We start from the raw sequence: 24053 nt of genomic DNA on the forward strand, positions 1-24053 counted from the left end.
TAACTGTGATTCGTAAGCACGTGTGCTGGTGGTTGGAAAAGTCTGCGAAAGACGCACTTTTTCTCGTTGCGTGCGTCTGTATTGAGTCGTTTGGTCTGATTAAATTATCAACAGATTGTGGAGTTTAGGTGAAACCTACATCTTATGAAATCAATATAGGGTCTGTTATTCTGCATTTCAATAACATAACTTTCGCAAATATAACAGAATTACAAAGAATAAACATTTCTACAGAATCACTCTCATAACGAGAGCGCAAAGCAGCGCTTATTCGGAAAAACAATCCACAAGTGAAGACATTTCTGTAGGTGACATTAACGCCAAGTAGCGCAACACCTGAGTTATTTTAAACTGAGATGTGCTACAGTCAACGCAATAAGGAGTCTTTATTTCAACCATTTTCCTTTGTTTTTAAACTAGGACATATAACAACCACGTAGAAACATTGAAATCATACTCGGCCTCGGATTATATACCGGTTTTATTTCAACTGTGTTTTCGAAAGTGCTCCTGAAGTACTGTGTAATTCATAACCAAATTACGAAGATTATTACTTTGTCATTTCACTTACTTGTACGCTTTCTTCGGAGTATTTGTTACCCTACTTCTATAGGTTTTCCTTTTTTATTTCAGTTTTTCCTTTTTATATTGTAAGGTTTTTTTCTTTCTAAAAGTGTTTGTATGGAGTATAGCCACATATGGATGTGAAACAAGGACGGTAAATAGTTTGGACAAGAAGAGAATAGGAGCTTTCGAAATGTGGTTCCACAGAAGAATGCTGAAGGTTAGGTGGGTAGATCACGTAACTAATGAGGAGGTACTGAACAGAATTGGGGAGAAGAGGAATTTGTGGCACAACTTGACTAGAAGAAGGGATCGGTTGGTAGGACATGTTCTGAGGCGTCGAGGGGTCACCAACCTAGTATTGAAGGGCAGCGCGGAAGGTAAAAATCGTAGAGGGAGAGCAAGAGTGGAATACACTAAGCAGATTCACAAGTACGTAGTGTGCAGCAGATACACGGAGATGAAGAAGCTTGCACAGGATAGAGTAGCATAGAGTGCTACATCAAACCAGTTTCTGGACTGAAGACCACAAAAACAAAAAAATATATTGTTAGGTCAATTAATTTTCTGTTATTCTATCATTTATTGAAATATGCAGTTCTACCCCAAGCTCGTTTACCTACTTTCAAATCCGGCACAAGATAACGACTGCACGCTGTAATCAAGGTGCCGTCAATAATCGAATAAAAATGAGTACATTGGAATGAATATAAGCCAACAAACACGTAGAATCCCTGTCGAGTAAGTGTTTTTGGAAACTTTCGAGAATTGTGTAGCAAATTAGCTTTATTTCTTAAGGGCATAATTTTCGTAAAAATGAAGTTTGATGACATTTGAGGTGATCGGTGTTTTTGTGTCATGCAACCTAGAAAAAAAATTCACCCACGATAGCTAATAGACTGCGTGTTTTGCTAATAGGACTTTTCATCACCTCGTAGTTGTTCTGTCACCCGCGCACGTGTGATTTACCCATTATCATAGACAGAAACTCGTCCAAGATCGGGGCTGTACGTCGCTTAAGACTCAGCACGTGGAGTATTGTTTAATGTATGCCTAGGTGTTTTGCTAGCTACTCAATAATGCTGAATATTCTAAAGTTCACAGGAAGAAAGACAATAAGGAAACAACTTCCATTATCTCCACTCTGCAACTCACAGCCCCTGAAACTCGTGCCATCATGGAACGACGAGCGAAATCATTCACGTTATGTGATACATTCCTGACGTCCACCTGAACAGCTGCCCACTGTCGCCGCACCACTCTTGGTTGCCATTTCCGGTGAAGCTGCAATGATGGTCGCTGTGGTGACATCGTGTTGTGCTCTGCGTGTCGCCACACTGCCCGTATGTACACTAGTCTTGCTGCAGACAAGGCGATTTCCCGACTCGAGGTATGTTCGTAGCTGTACAATACTGTACGGCCGAGGGAATAACATGTCCGGCCTCTCAGGCACTAGTCACGTGGGACTGTTGAGTTCCTGCAGGGCCTTCAATATGGGCCTCTTGAGCCCATCGAATTACATGTCCCCATTTTCGCCGTGAGATATCGACTGACCTGAGTAGCAATATTGTGGATCGATGAACTGCAGACTAGGAGGTCACGATCAGCCTCTCTCGAGTTCTGACACATGCTGTTAGAATTTCTCATTCTTGCTCGTGATTCAACAAGACATTCTCACAAATAATCAACGTTGAAATATTATTTACGAATGAGAAACACGTTACATGATCTTGTTGCTACTCTTTCTTAATCTGTATGTTTGCCTTGCAATGCTAATCATTGGCAGTTTCTAGCACTTCAGCCATTTGTTGCATACTGCCTTCCTGGTGATGAAATTTTGAAAGCTAGCAGTATAAATTACAAAGCAGTGCGTAATATGAAGTAACTAGCACCATATCTGTTCGCAAAAATGAATATACAGTGCAATAAACGTAAGAGTAATAATCTGGTATTGAGTTTCGTAACGTAATTTATAATCAGTTGGATCAACGATGTATTTGGAACGTTCCCTGGTATTTTTTTGCGTTATGCGATCGTTCCATCGGTGTACAGCACTCATAATTCGTGTCCATATGTCGCTTTCGCTTACGTTTTCCTCTTTTTTTTGTCACCTGCTTTCTGTTTGTAAAGTCAAGTCAAGGGCTTTTGTTAAGTCTATAAATACTACATAAAACTATGGATAATCTTACGATCTTGCTATTTTATGCATGTTACCATCAGAATTTTAAAATGTGTTCAGATTTAGGTCTTATTCACTAAAATACGTGGCTGTATACTAATGTAAAAAAGATTCTACAGAGCTAAAGCATGAAATCTGAATAAAAGTACTTTGTGTAACGGGTGGATACGAATTCCCATAACGTTTTAGTTAGTTAGCATTGGAGGGGAACTGAATCTAAAGCTATTCGGAAGACCTCCGTGTATCCGCATGTTTGCCAAAAAGTGAGTTGGTAGTAACTGCGGCAATTACTTTATTTTAATTTTATGTCATATTCTGTAGGACCAAAATAAAGGAACAAGTCTTTATGGTCATGCAGCTAATCAGTACATGAAATTATAAGAGAAGAGTAACAACAGATCAAATGAAACTTATATGAATCCTATGCCGATGACATGCCATACGTTTAAACAGAAACAATAACAACGTAACACAGGAAGCAGCTTAATTTTTTATTTTTTCAAAAGTTCCTCGACAGCATAGAAGGAGTGAGCCATGAGAAATCTCTTCAGTTTAGACTTTTTGGGTACTTGTGGCAGCTTACTGAAAATGGCTGCAGTGGAATACTGCACGCTCTTCTGCACAACAGAATAAGGAGGTGCGTTCCAAATGCAAACTGGATTTTTGCATAATATTAACTGAGTGAAATCGGCTAACTCTTGGGAATAAGCTGATTATATTAACAACGAAACCATTAAAGAGAATATATATTGAGCAGCCAGTGTCAAAACTCCCAGACTACTGAATGGGGTCAACAAATAGCTCGCGAAATTACACCACGTATTGATCGAACCACCCGTTTCTGAACCAAAAAAGCCCTTCTTGGATTAGAAGAGTTACCCCAAAAAATAATGCCATACTTAGTAAGAGAATGAAAATAATCAAAGTAGACTACTTTTCGTGTTGAACTATCATTTATTTCAGATACTGTTCTGTGATGAATAAAGTAGCATTTAGTTTTTGAACAAGATCCTGAACGAGGGCTTTCCACAACAGATTACTATCTATGAGAGCGCCAAGGAAACTGAAGTGTTCAGTCTCAATAATCACATGCCCATTCTGTGACATCAAAAGGTCAGTTTTTGTTGAATTGTGTAAAAACGAAGTCAATCTATTTTCTACAAGCCATTAACTTATGTCTTGAACTGCGTTGTTTGGAACTGTGTCAATATTGTGCACAACATGCTTCACTACCAAGCTAATGTCATCAGCAAACAGGAATGCGGGGTGAGTCAAAAAGGACTTTACAACTTTAGACTGATAGAAATTTGTTGAGTAACTTACAGAATCGGTAGATGTGCCATTTTGTAGCAAATAACCTCAAGTTTGATTCACGTAGTGCATCAGTACTCTATTCCGACACCAGGAGAGCCAGCGTAGTGCACAATTATAATGGCTACTTGCTGTTTGGTTTAGTTTCATGAAACGAACTCTCGACAACCGTTTGGCGTTAATTTTCTTAGTGAATACACCAAACAACCTCGAAGCAGGCCTACAAATTACTCTTGGCACAAGAACTTTGTTGAAGCGGGTTGTTCACTGCGACAAGATAAATCACTGGTATTGTGTGTCTCGATACGCTTGAAAACTTTTTAATTCCACAGGTCGATGAAGATGATCGAGGTGGGATGGTTCATTACCAGCAAGACGGTCCACCATCTCATTTCCTCACGGAGGTTCGCGGTTTCCTCGATAATCGCTTCCCAGGTCTGTAACGGGCATGAAGGACCAATCACATGGTCGCTTCGCTTCTCAGACTTGATACTAGTGGATTTATTTCTCTGGCGTTTCATTAAAGACCGCATATATGTTTCTCCACTATCAATTTAGCAGACCTGAAAAATCGAATCTACGCTATCGCTGCATAAATTACGCCCGATTTGCTGCAACGAGTGTGGGAAGTAATTAATTACAGGTGGGACGTTCGCCGCATCATGAATGGTAGTCACACCGTGCCAAAATGACGCTTTACACTTTTGTGTGGCCGAGTGGTTCTAGGCGCTTCAGTCTGGAACTGCGCGACCGCTACGATCGCAGGTTCGAATCCTGCCTCGGACATGGATGTGTGTGATGTCCTTATGTTAGTTAGGTTTCGGTAGTTCTAGGTTCTAGGAGACTGATGACCTCAGCTGTTAAGTCCCATACTGCTCAGAGCCATTTGAACCATTTTTTGAACACTTTTATGTGAAACTTGAGGTTGTTAGCTACAAAATGAAAAATCTACCGATTCTGTCTGTTACTTCAATTAATTTCTGTATAATTCCAAATTGCTCTTGGCACAAGATCTTTGTTGAGGCGGGTTGTTCACTGCGACAAGATGAATCACTGATATTGTGTGTCTCGGTACGCTTGAAAACTTTTTAATTCCATAGATCAATGAAGATGACCGAGATGGGACGATTCATTGCCAGCAAGACGATCCACCACCTCATTTCCTCACAGAGTTCGAGGTCATCTTCATTGATCTGTGGAATTAAAAAGTTTTAAAGCGTACCGAGACACACAATACCAGTGATTTATCTTGTCGCAGTGAACAATCCGTCTCAACGAAGAAAGCTTTCGAAATGTGGTGCTACAGAAGAATGCTGAAGATTAGATGGGTAGATCACGTAACTAGTGAGGAGGTATTAAATAGAATTGGGGAGAAGAGGAGTTTGTGGCACAACTTGACAAAAAGAAGGGACCGGTTCGTAGGACATGTGAGGCATCAAGGGATAACAAATTCAGCATTGGAGGGCAGCGTGGAGGGTAAAAATCGTGGAGGGAGACCAAGAGATGAATACCCTAAGCAGATTCAGAAGGATGTAGGTTGCAGTAAGTACTGGGAGATGAAGAAGCTTGCACAGGATAGAGTAGCATGGAGAACTGCATCAAACCAGTCTCAGAACTGAAGACCACAACAACAACAACATCATTCCAAAGCTGTAAAATCCTTTCTGACTCATCCTGTATCTTAGCATCACCTGTAATACTAGAAGACATCTCAAAAAAATGGCTCTGAGCACTATGGGACTTAACTGCTGTGGTCATCAGTCCCCTAGAACTGAGAACTACTTAAACCTAACTAACCTAAGGACATCATACACATCGATACCCAAGGTAGGATTCGAACCTGCGACCGTAGCGATCGCGCGGTTCCAGAAAGAAGCGCCTAGAACCGCTCGGCCACTGCGGCCGACGAAAGCATGTCATTTACACAAACAAGAAACAGTAGCAGCAATAGTACCGACCCCTGGGGCACCGCCCACTTAACTGCGCTCCGTTGGGATTGCACATCGTAGCCATTCTCAATGCTGCGGAGAATGACTTTCTGCTGTCTGTTCTGAAAGTGAGAGATGATCCAATTGTGAGCCCGAGGAGGAACACATTCCTCGCCGCGGCCACGTCCCGGTGGCCGGCGCCTGGCGCTCAGACTGCGGCCGGTCGGTCGCTTATCTCTGGTAACGGCGGTGTTGGAGCAACAATGGTGTGGCCGTGGGCGGCGCCTGAGCCTCGCGATGCCGCGTGCCGGCTCCGCCGCCCAGGCCGCCGCCCCCGCCGCCCCCGCCGCCGCCGCTGCCGCCGGCGCCAACAATCGATACCCGGGCGGCGGCGCCAGCCCGTCAGCGCGCTGGCTGCCCACGCGGCGCGTAGGCGGAACGGCGCGGCTCGGCGCCCACCCGGTTGCAAATTTCCCTGTCCTGCCCTCTCGTAAAGCCCGGTCTCCGTCTCCCGGCGTTTGGCGAAATCTCGACTCGCAAAGTGCGAGCTCGAGGGCGGGCACGTTATGTTCCAGGGGTCCGGCGGGCGCCTCCGTCAGGGGAGGCCACCGAGCCAGGGTTGCCCTCTGGTTCGTTTCCACCGAGAGCGGAGGCGCTCGGGTTGCCATTACGCGTCTACCAGTTACACAGTGGTGCTAGCAGCTCGTTACTGTGCACTAACCAGGTGTGAATTCAATCTATGTTTCTGGCGTTTCCTACATCTTCGTCTGCTTCCACACTCTCCAAACAACAGTGAAGTGCACAGCTGAGGTTACTTTCCTTTGTGCAGTATATTAAGAATCTCAGAAAGAAGGCAGGATTTGAAGCTATTATAAACCGAACGCATTTATTTGAAAGAAGCAAACAAAATACACTATTCTCTTCAGGAGATGTTGATGTTTAAATGTAAACCACAATACCGAACAAATGACCCTTCCCGTGATAGGCCTCGACCTATGAAATGAACCGTCACTCTCTCATGCTTTTCACAATCAACTTCGTCGAGGACTAATCTGATTTCTTGTTTGAGTTCCGACAGAAGATCCGGTTAACCCGTGACTTAGCGTACCCCCGTGGGAAAGAGCCACAAGGTGTCAGGTCACGAGGTCGAGGTGGGTAGGTTTTGCCTCCTCGTAACGAGACTAGTCTTTCCGGGAACTTCCCACACAATAGAGCGATTGTGTCTCCCGAAGTGTGACAAGTTGCACTGTCTCGCCGAAAGCGTAAATTCGCTATGTTCATTTGATCCGAATGAAGCCAAAGTTAACGATGAACATCGCGCGATTAGGAACTACATTCACCGTGGCACCCTTCCCCGTTCATCTTTTTTTAAATTTAAAAAAAAAAAAACGGGGGATCGACTAAGCTCCCCCCCCCCCCCCCCACCCCACTCGAAATCCCACACCAAACCATAATTCGCTGAGGATGCATGACTTTGTCGTGAATTACTCAAGGGGTTTTCTGAGTCCCACATTTGGCACTTATGCTTTTTCAGAGAGCCGTTTAAACAGCAGTCTTTAACTGAGAAAATAATGCACTCTGTGAAAACATGGCTCTCGCGTTCCTTTTCCAGGTTCCATTACACAAATTGCCAATGTTTTCCATGATTCGCTGGTTTAGGTCCATATGTTAACTGAATTCTGTTCGAGTGTAAGTGCATTTGACGCTTGTGCATTTCTTGAGCAGGACGATGACATTATTTTCCCTGATTCCCAGTGACACAACCACTCATGTCACATTTGCCTCACTCCGGCCACTGCGAGGGCGTCCAGGGCTTTTGATATCTACTGTTCAACCGGTTACTTCAAATTTATTTACCTACTTGCTAACAGTAAATTAATCGGGCCCATTGTTGGTCCAAGAATAATACGGACTTTCGGAACAGCTTCCGCGAAACTTTCATCGTTCTTGTAGTGAGTTCTCACGATCAGCACTCGCTGTTCCGCACTGTGTCTTTCCATATTCTCAAACACTAACCTGGAAAACAAAAGCAGAGTATCAAAACATAACCTCAATGATCACTGATAACAAAACATGCAAAAATAAAGTTGCCGTGAGTAATAAATCAAAGTAATTGGCCTTTCAAATCCAGCGTTCTTTTTAAGACACCCATTACATTTACATTTACATATATACACAGCAAGACACGATACAGCGCACGGTACATCGTACCAATATTATCAATTTTGCTTCTTCAACATTCACATACAGTAAGAGGGGTGTGTCAGGAGTAGGGGAGACTGTTGTACTATGGAACACGTTTCAGACAGTTTTAATATATTTTATTTCATTTTGAAACGATAGCATTCACTTTATATGTGCTACAGTCTTTTCGTGGAATTATAAAAAGTACTCAGGGAAAGAGGGAAATTATGGTTTTTCCAAATGTAAAAAACTGTTCTAAGGTACAACATGCTCATGTATCTAGAAACAAGTAGTCTAAGAAATTTAAGAGTGTTGCAATTCAGGGAATCAGCCAAGACTGTCTTTAATAGCCTATGTGACACATTATTAGTCTACTACAAACCAATCATCACTATGCGTATTCAAATTAAATGTATTATAAAGAACTAGTAACAAGTTTTTAAAAAAATTGAAATAGAAGCTACTGGCAGCTAACGCAAATTTCCGCTTTCAAGGCAGGGAAAATTATCAACACATTAAGAAGACTCGGTTTAGTTGCAGATACCAAGTGTTTCGTGCTAGAATACCTTCTTCAGTTTCAAGGTACAAAATATCTCACGGCGGAGGAAGTATGGCTTCACCACTCACGTGTTAAGTACCTGGTTTTAAAAATATACGGAATTTTACTCACCATAAAACACTGTAACTGAATAATTAAGAATGTTTTCCAAATCGTTCTAATATGTTACGCAGCATTCAAATATACCTAAGTCGACATTTAAAATCGCTGCACAAAACAGAACCTCATGCCTCACAACAACAAAACAGTAGAGAATGCCGGAAACTGCTTATGGCTGAATCTAGTGCGCATTACTTTACGTGATTCTAAATTCAGTCACTAGACTGAAACACCGACCAGGGAACGTCATGTGTTCCTAGGTACACTACCCCCCAGATACAACATTCACTCCTGGCAGTGAATATTTAAGGAGGTGGCACTACAGACTGTTTCGAATGAAATATTCCATATAACATCTAACGAATTTTTACTCGTTACTTAGGTACTGCTGTCCGCATGAAACTCAAAGATGTACTCACAGAAGGCAAATGTTGACATTTAAAGTTGATTTTCATAAAAATTCCGCCCCCGAATCAATGCATGTTAGAATTATTTTGACAATGCCACGTGCAGCCGCCCTAAAGCATCCTTGGCGTTGACTGGGTCTGTTGTGTTAACGTATCATTTTACAGGGCCCGTTATCCAGGCTTCCTCAAAACGAGCTTCTAGCATTACTGTAAGCGGTTCCTATGGCTACACAGATGGGTACGTTCTTGCAGCAAACTCTAGTCAACGGGTAACACGTTCTCTGAACCTTGTATTCCCCGGAAGAACGGTCACGTTTCCAAGCCAATGAGATTCCTGGAACTTACCACTTTAGAGTTTAGCTTCTGAGGATGATTGAAAGACGAAGTCTATACAGAGAAATGAAACACAAGAGACGAGCTAATCGCTCGGATTACGAACAGTGCTACCCTAAAAAAAGGATGGCAAGACAACCGACGTCAGAAGAGCTACACGTGTTCTCAAAAGAAACTGCATTGAAGTCGGAGATGCATTCATGAAAATCAGCTTCGTACTTTGCAATACAATGTGTGAGTTTTTATTTGGATTACATACAAACAGCTGTATCTCTATAACCAATAAAGATTGGACACAAATATGGAATTTTTATTCAGAGTAGGCTATGCTACCGCCTCCCAAAATATTTAGTATTCCTGCTGACACAGCCTGAATAAGTCTCTGTATGAGTCCTCATCGTCGATTTCCGTAGCTAAATAGTCAGCGTGGCTGACTGCCATGCGGACGACCAAGGTTCGATTCCTGGTAGCGACAGAGATTTTTCCTTGGTGGGAGGTCTGATGCGGGGTGCACTCAGTCTCAGGAGGTCAACTGAGGAGTCAGCTGGGAATGTGGTTCTCTTACTCTCAACTTCGATACCTTCCTGTACACCACAGCATCATCAGTAAACGGCCGCAGCCTGCTGCTTAACCTCTCCGCCAATCATTCATGTACACAGAAAATATCAGCGGTTCTATCACACTTTCCTGGCGCTCTCCTGACCATAACCTTGTCTCTCATGAACATTCGCCATCGAGGACAACGTACTGGGTTCTGCTACTTAAGAATTCTTCGACTCACTCACATACCTGGCAACCTATTGCTTATGCTTGCACGAAGGTTATTCGAAAGTAAGGTCTAATTGGTCGCAAAATGGAAACCACGGTGAAAAACAAAAAGCTTTTATTTGCAACAGTTACCTACATCTTCCAGCCACTTCTCTGCAAAGTCGCCGCTCCAAATTAGACATTTTTCGTATCGTTGTACCAACTTTCTAATACCCTTATCATAGGAGGTAGGTGCCTGTGCTTTCTGTCAACCCTCTACGCTGGTCTACAGCTCGTTATCTGTGCCAAAATGTTGTCTTCACAACTAGCTGTTCGTGCGAGCAGAGATGAATCCCAAGGGGAGCCAATTACGGGGTGTATAATGGGTGATCAAACACTTCCCATGGAAAACGGTGCAGGAGCATCTTCATTGCCCCTACAGTGTGCGGTCGAGAGTTGTCATGAATAAGGAAACACATAACACTTATGTCATGGGGGTTGTTGCATGACACCAAGCGAAATATCTCAGCAGGACTCGGATTTGGTGGGAGACACCATTTTCTAGGCATCGTTACGTGCTCGCTGTGAGCTCAGAGCTGAAAAGAACGACGTGGCACGATCGACGGACATACTAGAGATACTGCCCAACACATCTGTGTAAAGCTTCATCTGAGTTTCACTGTGGTTTCAATTTCACACTCGATTGGACTTAACTTTCCGAATAGTCCCCGTACCTTCGTTAACAGTCGGCAGTTTGGCACCGTGTCAAATGCTTTACGGAAATTTAGGAATACGAAATCCGCCAGTTATCTTTCATCCATGGCTCGCATGTGAGAAAGGGTAAGCTGAGTTTCGCAAGAGCGATCCTTTGTAAAACCGTACTGATTTGTGGACAGAAGCTTTCCTCTCTCAAGGAAATTTATCATATTCGAACTGAGTATACGTCCAAGGACTCTGTATCAAACTGATGTTAAAAATATTTGTCTGTAATTTCGCGGGTCCATTCTTTTATGCTTCTTATATAAAAGGAGTCACCTGCACTTTTTTCCAGTCGCTTGAGACTTTGCGCTAGGTGAGAGATACGAGATAAATACAAGCTAAGTAAGGGGCCACTGCTGTAGAATACTCTTTGTAAAGCCGAACTGGGATTCCATCAGGACCTAATGATTTATTTGCTTGCATATCTTTCAGTTGTCTCTCTGCACCAGGGGTGCTTATTGCTATCTCCTCCATAGGAAGTCTGTGTGATGGTCAAGTGACGGTATGTTTGTAAAGATTCTCCTGCATGAACGATGTCTTAAAGGCGAAATTTAAAACGTGGCTTTACTTTTGCTGTCTTCTAGTGCCACACCAGACTGATCAAGAAATGAATGGATAGAAGCCTTAGACTCGCTTTTCTATTTTACGTAGGACCAGAATTTTCTCGAGTTCTCGGCAAGATCTGTTGCTGAGGTATGACTGATAGTTGTTATATGCTCCGCACATCGATCTTTTTACAAACATATGAATCTCTACAGACTTTTGCCTGTCGCCATTTGCGCTTTCTCCTTTGAATCGAGAGTGCAACAGCTTTTGCTTCTACAGCATTTTCCGAATGTTGTTAAACCACGGTGGGTTTCTGCCGTCCTTAATCCAGTTACTCGGCACAAAATTCTGCAGAGCATGATTTATAGGCCCTTTTAAACTTTGCCCATAATTCCTCTACGTCCGTCATATTGGACTAAATGATCTCCATTCATTGTTTAGGTGGGATGCTAATAACTGCTTACCTGCTCTTTGTAGCAGAACCACTCTCGTAGCCCCCATGACTGATTTATTAACTTTAATGATCACATCACTATGATGGTATCATAGCTACTAATCCCTTTCCCTATACTGCCACCATCGATGGGATCAGGCCTGTTTGTACTACACTCCATTACGTGTAGTCTGTGGAGCTAACTTCTCAAGGCAGTTTTCGCAAAATGTGTTCAAAAGTACTTCACAAGCCTATCTGTCTGTACCCCCTGCAGTGAATCCATAGATGTCCAATTGTCTAGACTCGCTACGTTAAAGGCTTCTCCAGCTAATACTGCGTGATGCGAGTATTACCGTGTTGCTGACTGTAGACTTTCTTTGAATGACTTGAAATGCCATAGCGTATTCGTGTGGCAGGTATAAACATGCAAAAATAAACTTGATTTTACGTAGACCGTTACACGCAGCCAACGCGTACAAAAAGAAATGCCAGCGGTTACGAAACAATCTGGAAACCTACCATTACTACGAGGAACATAGCAAACAATACCGAGTGCTGATTCGAAAAAAATACTATGGTGTGATGAGTCACTGTTTAGTTTTTGGAATACAACCCACAACCAGCTTAGAGACAGAAGTGATTACACTTTCTGCAGGACCCTACCAGCATTTTGCAGGACAATGCTCAAGCAGGTGCAGTGCAAGCTGTTACTGATTTGTTTGACTGATGGGGCTGCTAAGTGCTATACCACCTACTGCACTCCCCTGACTTAAGCCCTGGTAAGTTCAACTCGATTTCTAAATTGAAGAAAACACTTCACGGTATTCGCTTCAGAACCGCTACAAATTCGTTGGGAAATAGACCGCGCCGCTCAAACTGTCTACACAACTGGCACTGCTAAAAGTATCCTACGACTTCCACATCGCCGGCAGCGGGTTATACACAATACTGGTGACTAGTTTGTAGGTCAGTAAAACTTTGAAACACGTACCTATTCTAGGCGCTTCAGTCTGGAACCGCGCGACCGCTACGGTCGCAGGTTCGAATCCTGCCTCGGGCACGGATGTGTGTGACGTCGTTAGGTTGGTTAGGTTTAAGTAGTTCATAGTTCTAGGGGACTGATGACCTCAGATGTTAAGTCCCATAGTGCTCAGAGCCATTTTTGAACGTATCTATTTTGAAAGAGGTGTAAATAAATGGTTGCCACTATTTAAGTTCCAACCCTCGTATACTAGAACTGTACCACATGTAGCTGAATGAAAACTATCAACGGAAAACGGTGGAATTTTCGATCTTAGTAAATTAAAAGTGATGATCACTCCCCCGTCATCGAACTCCAGTACATAGGTGATATGCTGACTCATAGGACCCCTTCAAGCACTTTTGAATGTAGTCAAACAGGCATACACAAGTATCAAAATTTTCAGAAATCTTCATGAAATACCATCTATACAGGTACAGCCATGATACTGAGCGGTGAAATCTTGCAGAATGTTGAGCGCTTTCCGTACCCTAGTAGTTATCTCTCGGCTGCCGCGAATATTAACGCTAGAAACCATTACCGCATAATATGTGGTAGCAGTTCTTTTGATCGTCTGCGGGACAAAGTCTTCGACAATAATGACCAAGTTATTTATCAGACCATTATTATATCAATTCTCAATTATAGGTGTGAGGCCTGGATCAACTACGAAGGTATCTGAAGCTCCTCGAGAGAATCCTGAAAGTGAAACTGCGAAACCGACGTAGCTATATCAGTACCCTGGAGGAAAAAAAAACACCACAAGCATATCGAACGACATCAAAAAACCTACTTAGATGAGCCTCATGCCAGACTGACGTATACCTAAACAAATAATGTATTGATGAAATCTTCTCGGGCTTCCATCTGGATAGCTGCGTCGAAAATCCGCGACGTTTCGACGCAGCTACCCGGTTGGAAGCCCGAGAAGATTTCATCAGCAGTATACACTGGGAAAGCCTGCATTCACAAATAGTGTATTTCCAGCTCAAACACAGACGACGAAAACAAGGAGAACAACTGAAAAAGTACAAAGACATTTTGATGTCACCCTATAAAAATGCCAAATCGACACAGAGGATAGGGTAACTACTGTATCCAATCTTACAACATGCCATCGGTGTGTTTACTATTGCTCACAATATTCCAAACAACAATGGGCGAAGTCTAAGCTCGGACATGTGGCACTGTAGGAAAAGGCGAGAAAATCTGACAACCAGCTGCATCCCATGGTTGACTCGGCGATGTGTAGTAGAAAGTGTGGTTCCAGGAAAGATAAGCTCGGCCAAACGCGTTCTCATGAAGGTTAATGACACTTCTGGAAGACAAAAAAGTACTCATTAGCGAACCGGTGCATCTGATGATGATGATGAACCTCAACTGCGGACGCTGTGAAGTACAGTGCAGACACATTGTAGTACCGGTTTTGGCTCTTAATTAAATTTGGCTATATAACAACTATGAACCGAACGAGCTTGGTACAATAGTGCAGCAACGACACAGTGGTGTGGTCACGAGACTTGTTAGAACTGTATGAGCTGTATTCTGCTGTAAATCCTGCATTCATCTGCTTTGAAAAACTTCCGCACATTCGAATACCAATATCGTGGTTCTGTGATGAAATACAATAGATTATGAATATTATAGCACTCTTAAATAAAGAGAATTTAGCAAGGTTTGGATTTGAGACAGTCATTTACGAGTAAGCAAGATAAACCGTAGTAGCAAACGCGAAGACAAAGTGGATGCTGCTCGTAGTTGTTGGCTGTTGGTTGCTAACTTGGCTCCAGTGTAGACGTACTGGTGGTGTGGTGTCATGGCTGACGGATAGCTGGACGCCGAAGAGGCAGGCAGATAATTTGCATTCTAAAGTGTGCTGACCTCTTGACAGAACTGAGTTGCAAGAACAGCGTGTCTCAACATCTGGAAGCTTTTTACTCCTAGTTTAACGTATTGTTTGTTAATAATACTCATGCTTTGTCGTCGATGACATCTACAGCATTTTGCAACAAATAAATTATCAATAACGTTTAGATTTATATGTGAATTCACTTACTTGGTTGCTTCGACGATTTTGTATTAAACGAAATCTTGTGAAACGTATTTAGTTTTTATATGTGCGTTAACTTAACCTTACACGACGTATCCTTTGAAGTCCGAACTGATAATTACTGGTTGGAATCCAACAACAGCTGAGTCTATGACTTCGAAAATGATTAAACAGTGTGCATAGTCTGAGACAGTTATTTTCGTATTTGAATGAGTAGCCTGCATTTCGTGGATCACACTGTGTGCAGTACGATGGACAGACTAGGTGAACCTTTATCGTTCTTGCAAGGGATGCTCGTTTCGTTACTTTTTTGAAGATAAGAATGAACGTGCCTTTCCGTAATGCAAAAGTGATTACCAGTGTACATAGTATTAAAGTATTAAACTCTTAAGTGGATATGCAACATAACTGCATAAGCTTGACATACATTATTTGTTTTTTATTACTAAATGCTTATGTGTTTAACACGAATTGCGTTATTAAATAAACTCACGATGCGCGAATACGTTATGGTGTATCCTTCGTGTCAGACAAACGAGGAACCTTCATTCTTAACTAACCTTGGTCGGCCCTCCAAGAATATTTGCAGCAGATTGGTAAACAAAGCTAACAGACCCATAAAACGCAACTTATCGCTCGCTTGATCACTGGAGATGGAAAATGGGTCCTATATGATAATTCACAACGTAAAAAGCAGTTGCTCTCTCTGAATAAATCACCCCGAAGTACAACTAAGTCAGGTTTACACCCCAAAAATACTCTTTTCTGTGTTTGGTGGAATATTTGCGTGATCGTTCATTTTGAAGTTCTGAAACCTAGATAAACTGTGAATGCAGATCTTTAGAGTGACCGACTGAAAATTTCCCAGCGATTATCAAGAGAAAAGGAGTTATTCTACAACACGATAATGCAAGACGGCGCTACGCAGGACGAACCTTGGAAAAAATTAATGAATATGGAGGGGAAGTATTGCCTGATCCACCATATTGCGCCATCGGACGTCCACTTACTCGGATCGCTACATCTTCTAAGTGGTAAAATATGTGAAACTTTGGATGATGTCCAAAATGCCGTCTCCAGATATTTTGTTCAAAAACCAATTGATTTTTATCGGTATTGAACATTTGAACACTATTTGGATTAGAGGTTGTTGATAACGAGAGTGATTAGATCTTTGATTAAAAATAAAAACTTGTTAACAATTTATCTGTTTGACTGTAATGTATAAAAACATTTCTTTCCGGTCCGCCAAATGTCTCTGGGTTCTAAAAATGGCTCTGAGCACTATGGAGCTTAATTTCTAAGGTCATCAGCCCCTAGAACTTAGAACTTCTTAAACCTAACCAACCTAAGCACATCACACACATCTATGACCGAGGAAGGATTCGAACCTGCGACCGTAGCGATCGCGCAGTTCCAGACTATAGCGCCTAGAACCACTCGGCCACCCGGCCCGGCAAATGCCTCTGGGCATATGCTTTTTCGATCTTATTTTTTCTCAACACTCTTCGGTAACACCATTCACAGTTAATCATCACCGTGCAAAAATCAGTCTGTACGAGGCTTTATTTTTTCTTCATGACTAAAGATCGTATCAATTTGAAACTTTAAGTATATACTCCATTGTTTCACTTTACCCAGTGTATTTCTTCATCGAGATTGCAAAGGATAAAAAATAGAGACGTTTAGCTAGTCAGTTAAGCCAAATGAATTCATTTTGTTACCCCTATCAAGTCAGTCGATAATTACACCATAACTTTTAAACTAGAAGCTGTGGTATACGGATGGTAGAATTTTGACATAACTCTCTTGAATCCACCGCTCATTCAAAGGTCGCTGACTAACACTCGGTCGATACCTGGTCGCCTTCCTTTGTGTCTGAAAGCTCTTTCTTTCTTTAACATAAAGTTTCTCATATAAAAAGTTAGTTGTGAAGCTATATAACGTACTCGTTCAAATTTGTTACAATATATTTTTTTAAAATATCCCATGTTTTTTATACTAGTCATTTTAGATACATACAACTGCATTAATTGTCTGAGTGTGAATCCACTTTTCGCGTTTGGTTTATTTTTTAGTAACGACACCTAATGTTGCTAAAAGTTGTTACTGGTCATAACTACCTCTTAATCGCAGTGAAACAATAGGTCTTGTGAGAGACAGCTCATGAGATCATGAGGTCAGCCCACTAAGCTTTATACGTAAACGATACCCTTCTTGGATTTAGAACGTTTTCAGAAGCAACCTTTTAAAATAATTGCGGTAACCTTGTCGAAGTAGTAGGTCAAAATACCTCGATTCAGAAACATGACACACACTATAGCATTGTAATTCACATGAGTTAATTTAAACATCAATAGTAAATCATATACTACTTTTCAAACAGATACGCCTGCACAAAATGTAAATTCAGATCCATATTCCCCAAAGCAACAGTTACCGTTTCGTATTTAATAATAACGTTGCATTCATTTTTATTGCAGTACTGTATTCTTTTTGTTTTTAACACTTGAATCCTCACGTTAATCCTGTTCAGTCAATATATCATAAACGTGATTTGGATGGATACAGAATCGCCATCCTGTGAGAAACTGCGATTTGTATTACGATGCACTGAACTGTATAAAAAACTGACCTTTCGTTTAAATGAAAAATATTATTTATAATTTGAATCTAAGACATGCCATTAAGGCGTAGGGTTGCTTAAGTTACAGTGACGCCACGATCTACTGTGTTAAAAGACGCTGCCCTTATTGAAGGTATGCGGTGTATGCTAGTTACCGGTAAAGACATTGGTTGTAAGCCACGGGTCACTTAACAATATGACAGTGTGTTCGTGTGACATATTTTATGTTGGCGAAACTGATGTCAGCCATATTTACACGTCAGTCTTACTGTTCTCTTGTTTTTATTTTTTGTTCTACAAGCGGAAAATAAACATTAAGCGCTATATCTGTTTTATGTTCATCATTGTTATCATAATAACAAAAATTCTCGAAACACCGTTAGACCCTGTGGACCTCAACTTCTAGACGAAAAAAGGAGCTCACAGATTAAAAAGGCATGCACATCCACGCATGTTGTGTCTTTGTGGATCTACATTTTGTTATGTACGTAATATTCTCGGTTTACTTCCCCAGTCAGAAGAGGAAAAAGACTCGAGCTTTCAACGAAACCCTCCATCGCATTCGTAAGGAGCAATTGTCCGTCGTGCCTTGCTGTTGCGGTGACCATTTATAGTCCATAGGCGACTTGTGACTAGTCGGCGAACTTCGCCATTACGTTATACTGTCAGAGATTGTGTCCACCAATGCGCTCACAGCGCCAACGCTGCCATAGAAAGCCGCCTTATGTGCTACAAATGGTCACCACACCAGCAGGCAAGACCGTCAGATGTTCTTGAGGAAGGCATTGGAGGATTTCGTCGAAAGCTAGACATTTTAGCCACATCTGACGCAGGTAGAAAACCAAGAATTTTCTGTACAAGGATGCCACTGGCAGAAACTTCGGTTTTATTCATTTTGTGCTAATATTATTCGTGCCAAGTGAAAGCTGGATAGATGGCAGTATATCGGACCCAACACTCCTATTGCTGCCACGGTCCTTCTGCTAGATAACGATGTTAGGTCTTTGGTACTAGCCGTGGCGACAGTACTGCTGGTGAAGCTGCCACGCCGGCCACCAGCTGGCTTTCTCCATAGGCGAGACCTCCGTCGGACAGCGACGTCATTAAGGCCAGCGCGCAGACCGTTAACTGCCGGCACACAAATACTGACACTCACCTGCCGCAGCACATCACGGGCGACGTCTCCACAAGTGGCAGGGGCATACTCGGACCTGTGGTGCTTGCATACAGGAGAATTTTTTTTTTTGTGTATCTGCTGTCTTCTGAATAGCTTAATGGGGCCAGACACGAATTCCTCCCCTGTAGAAACTTCTTCATCACAGACTGGCAATTGCACCCAAAATCCTCAATTATTTGTTGTATGTATTACAGCCGCGCATAAAAACAGGTCTCGAGTTCTCTCGGTGATAAAGAGGTGGGGGTCAAGTGTTTTGTATAGTCCTTGGGCTAGGAACGAGTTGTGTACCCAACAGAAGGATCGCCTTAGTGTCACTATCCTACAATACTTGGTCGAAGTATGAATATTACACACTTCCTTCTGCTTAGGCAAATGAAGCAAAACGGTTGGTTCTTTTTGAATTTGATGTGTTCGACGATTGGCTTGATGGGACTTATGAAGGCACCGTTAGTTCATGGGTGGTCCCTCAGAAAACCTACAAAAAGCGATTTTTACTATATTTTCGCTGTTACTAGCGGACAAAACCGCGGACAAGGATTCCGAGGCGGCTATGCATAACAAATGGCTGAAATCTTCAGGATATATTCTTAAGATCCCGATCTCGAAAAACTGAAAATTTTCTTCGTAGGTTTATCCGTTTCCAAGACGTAGAGGCTCCGAGTTACCCTACTTCTACAAGCGAAATCCGGTATGAGGCGAAAGTTAAAAAATAAAGAACTGCAGAAAATTGCTCAAATTTTAATGGTATATTCTCGAGGCGTTTATCTAGAAGAAATACCTTCCTGATTCAAAAATCTTTATCCGTTGTCGAGAAACACCCCAAAAATTGTTTTTTTTTTGGCTTCCAAAATACAGCCGCGCATTCCGAGGCGGTTATGCAAAGCAAATGACTGTAATTTTTACAGTGTATTCCTAAGATCCCGATGTCGAACATCCTTGAAAATTTTCCTCTTATCTTTATCCGTTTACGAGATACCGAAGTTCAAAGTTACCCTGTTTGTACACATAAAACATTCACATGAAATCCGGAGTGAGGCGACTATGTAGCTTATAAAGTGACGTAGCACGGAGAAATATGCTATAAATGCCTCAGTTATCACCTGTTTCAGTACGACATGTTGTCGTACTGACGCACATGCAAAAATTTTTTGCACATAATATCCGGTCTGAGGTGTACAATTACTTTCGCGTTATTTCAACTATCTAGATTTTACTGAAAAATACATTTCTTATCATAGGAGTTACACGCCCGGATACAACAGGGAAAGCCGGCCGGGGTGGCCAAGCGGTTAAAGGCGCTACAGTCTGGAACCGGCGACCGCTACGGTCGCAGGTTAGAATCCTGCCTCGGGCATGGATGTGTGTGATGTCCTTAGGTTAGTTAGGTTTAAGTACTTCTAAGTTCTAGGGGACTGATGACCATAGTAGTTAAGTCCCATAGTGCTCAGAGCCATTTGAACCATTTTGAACAACAGGGAAAAAGAGGCACAAAAAATGCGAAAATGTTTATGTTTATCTACAAGAATCTGACTGAAAAGTGGGGTACCAGCTGCCTCATTTTACCTTCCTCAGCACTTTTACAAACCTTCCCAGAAGATTTGGCATGCGAACATATTCGTGGTTTTTTATGCTAAGAGAGGAGATTGCAGTGCCAATGCAAAAAGACTGAAAGTTATAAATGCTGGAAGATAGTAGACAGCAGATGAATTATAGAAAGAGTGGAGGAGTCAATGGCAGTGTGAGAGAAGGAGAAGGACACAGTTGACAGTGACATTTACAGAACAGTGCTAGGAAAAGAATGAAGGAGACAGTACCGGAGGGCGGGGAGAGGAATAAAGAAAAAGAGAAAGTGGATGAGAGTTCATCGATAATGAGAGACAGAGTATACAACAATTTATCGGTTACACGATAAATCAGTCTAATCTAAAAGCTCCAAATTCAGCTAAATATCTAGGTATTACAATTAAGAACAACTTAAATTGGAAGGAACACATAGAAAATGTTGTGGGGACGGCTGACCAAAGACTGCGTTTTATTGGCATGACACTTAGAAAATGTAACACACCAACTAAGAAGACTGCTTACACTACGCTTGTCCGCCCTCTTTTAGAATACTGCTGCGCGGTGTGAGGTCCTTACCAGATAGGACTGACGGAGTACATCGAAAAAGTTCAAAGAAAGGCAGCACGTTTTGTATTATTGCGAAATATGGGAGAGAGTGTCACAGAAATGATACAGGATTTGGGCTGGACGTCATTAAAAGAAAGGCGTTTTTCGTTGCGACGGAATCTTCTCACGAAATTCAAATCACCACCTTTCTCCTCCGAATGCGAAAATATTTTGTTGACACCGGCCTACATAGGGCGGAACGATCACCACGATACAATAAGGGAAATCAGATCTCGTATAGAAAGATATAGGTGTTCATTCTTTCCGCGCGCTATACGAGATTGGAATATTAGAGAAATGTGAAGGTGGTCCGATGAACCCTCTGCCAGGCACTTAAATGTGATTTGCAGAGTATCCATGTAGATGTAGATGTAGACAACGAGGAAGAGAGAGATACGGACAGTGAGAAGAAATAGCAGCGGCAGGAACAAGGATTGAGATTTTAGCAGAGATAACAAGAGGCAGGCAGTGATAGGGAGAGGGGACTGTAGTAGTAGGACACAACGAATGGGTCTGTGGCTGTGACACAGGAGACAATGACAGAGAGACACAAAAAAATAAAGAGTTGTGCTGAGTGAGTGAGTGAGAAAGAGCAACTGGGAATGGATAGGTATGAGCGACGTAAGAGCGATGGACTGTAGTTAAGAGACACAATCGATGGTGGTCGAGTTTAGGCTCCTTCTGCACATTACGTCAGACATACTCCGGCAGCAGTGTTCTAAGCGCTCTGCTGTGAATGCCGAACCCAATTCGAGCATTAAACATGATCTTAGCGAATTGTTTAGTGAATTTTATCCCACTTGTCATGGCTAATGGTGGTGGTAAGCGCAAAATTCTATACAAGCACGCGACAGACATAATTTGCAGGATACACACTTATTTCAGGCGCAAAGCACGTGTATGCGCTTAGTGCAGCTGTGGCTGGAAACCGGCAACGTTTCTCGACCTTCATGAACCGCCATCCATCGTGGATCGGACTGCAGTGGGTAAGAGATACAGTTAGGGGAGCTTCTGGGAGTCTGAGGTGAATTGTGTGATACAAAAAGGCGCGAACATATTCGTATGCCAAAATATTTAGGGGAATTTTGAAAGATACTGAGGTGGTAGAATGAGACAGCCAGTATCCCTTTTTTCATGCACAGCCTTTTGAACAAATGAGAACATATTCGCATTTTTTGGTATGCGACAGGAGCATTTTTCCGGTGGTATTGCTATATTCTTGTCTCTTCCTGAAATTTTTTTATATTCTTTTACATTTCCTTCTTTCGTCAGTCAGTTGAAATATTTCTCCTGTTAGAGAAGATTCTTCGCAGTTTAGAGATTCTTCATCTGAGATGCCTATTGTGGTCTTCACTACAGCAGTGTTAATAGCCCCAGACAATTTTAAACGAATCTCACCATTCATCACTACTTCAGTATCTTATTTCTTTCCACATCCAGTCTTGTGAATGACTCTCTTAAACTTCAGCCAGTTCTTCATTATTACTAAATTGTGATGAGAGTCTGTATCTACTCTTGGGCAGCGTGTCGTACAATCCAGTACCTCATTCGGAGTCCCTGTTTGACGTTTACATAGCTGGAGTCTTCCCGTGTCTCCAAGTCTTTTCTAAATACACTCCTGGAAATGGAAAAAAGAACACATTGACACCGGTGTGTCAGACCCACCATACTTGCTCCAGACACTGCGAGAGGGCTGTACAAGCAATGATCACACGTACGGCACAGCGGACACACCAGAAACCGCGCTGTTGGCCGTCGAATGGCGCTAGCTGGGCATCATTTGTGCACCGCCGCCGTCAGTGTCAGCCAGTTTGCCGTGGCATACGGAGCTCCATCGCAGTCTTTAACACTGGTAGCATGCCGCGACAGCGTGGGCGTGAACCGTATGTGCAGTTGACGGACTTTGAGCGAGGGCGTATAGTGGGCACGCGGGAGGCCGGGTGGACGTACCGCCGAATTGCTCAACACGTGGGGCGTGAGGTCTCCACAGTACATCGATGTTGTCGCCAGTGGTCGGCAGAAGGTGCACGTACCCGTCGACCTGGGACCGGACCGCAGCGACGCACGGATGCACGCCGTAGGATCCTACGCAGTGCCGTAGGGGACCGCACCGCCACTTCCCAGCAAATTAGGGACACTGTTGCTCCTGGGGTATCGGCGAGGACCACTCGCAACCGTCTCCATGAAGCTGGGCTACGGTCCCGCACACCGTTAGGCCGTCTTCCTCTCACGCCCCAACATCGTGCAGCCCGCCTCCAGTGGTGTCGCGACAGGCGTGAATGGAGGGACGAATGGAAACGTGTCGTCTTCAGCGATGAGAGTCGCTTCTGCCTTGGTGCCAATGATGGTCGTATGCGTGTTTGGCGCCGTGCAGGTGAGCGCCACAATCAGGACTGCATACGACCGAGGCACACAGGGCCAACACCAGGCATCATGGTGTGGGGAGCGATCTCCTACACTGGCCGTACACCTCTGGTGATCGTCGAGAGGACACTGAATAGTGCACGGTACATCCAAACCGTCATCGAACCCATCGTTCTACCATTCCTAGACCGGCAAGGGAACTTGCTGTTCCAACAGGACAATGCACGTCCGCATGTATCCCGTGCCACCCAACGTGCTCTAGAAGGTGTAAGTCAACTACCCTGGCCAGCAAGATCTCCGGATCTGTCCCCCATTGAGCATGTTTGGGACTGGATGAAGCGTCGTCTCACGCGGTCTGCACGTCCAGCAAGAACGCTGGTCCAACTGAGGCGCCAGGTGGAAATGGCATGGCAAGCCGTTTCACAGGACTATATCCAGCATCTCTACGATCGTCTCCATGGGAGAATAGCAGCCTGCATTGCTGCGAAAGGTGGATATACACTGTACTAGTGCCGACATTGGACATGCTCTGTTGCCTGTGTCTATGTGCCTGTGGTTCTGTCAGTGTGATCATGTGATGTATCTGACCCCAGGAAT

The 24053-nt window shown here is 43.0% G+C and overlaps 1 protein-coding gene across 1 annotated transcript in view; it reads left to right on the forward strand.

The window, feature by feature from the left end:
- Positions 1-6279: 6279 nt before the first annotated feature.
- LOC126267804 (uncharacterized) overlaps positions 6280-24053 on the forward strand; it is a 51596-nt gene continuing 33822 nt past the window's right edge. Inside the window, exon 1 of the mRNA XM_049973109.1 lies at positions 6280-6611. Coding sequence (XP_049829066.1) covers positions 6280-6611 — 332 coding nt within the window. The remainder of the gene's footprint in view (positions 6612-24053) is intronic.

The sequence above is a fragment of the Schistocerca gregaria genome, chromosome 4 (genome assembly GCF_023897955.1).
Source record: "Schistocerca gregaria isolate iqSchGreg1 chromosome 4, iqSchGreg1.2, whole genome shotgun sequence".
Lineage (NCBI taxonomy): Eukaryota > Metazoa > Arthropoda > Insecta > Orthoptera > Acrididae > Schistocerca > Schistocerca gregaria.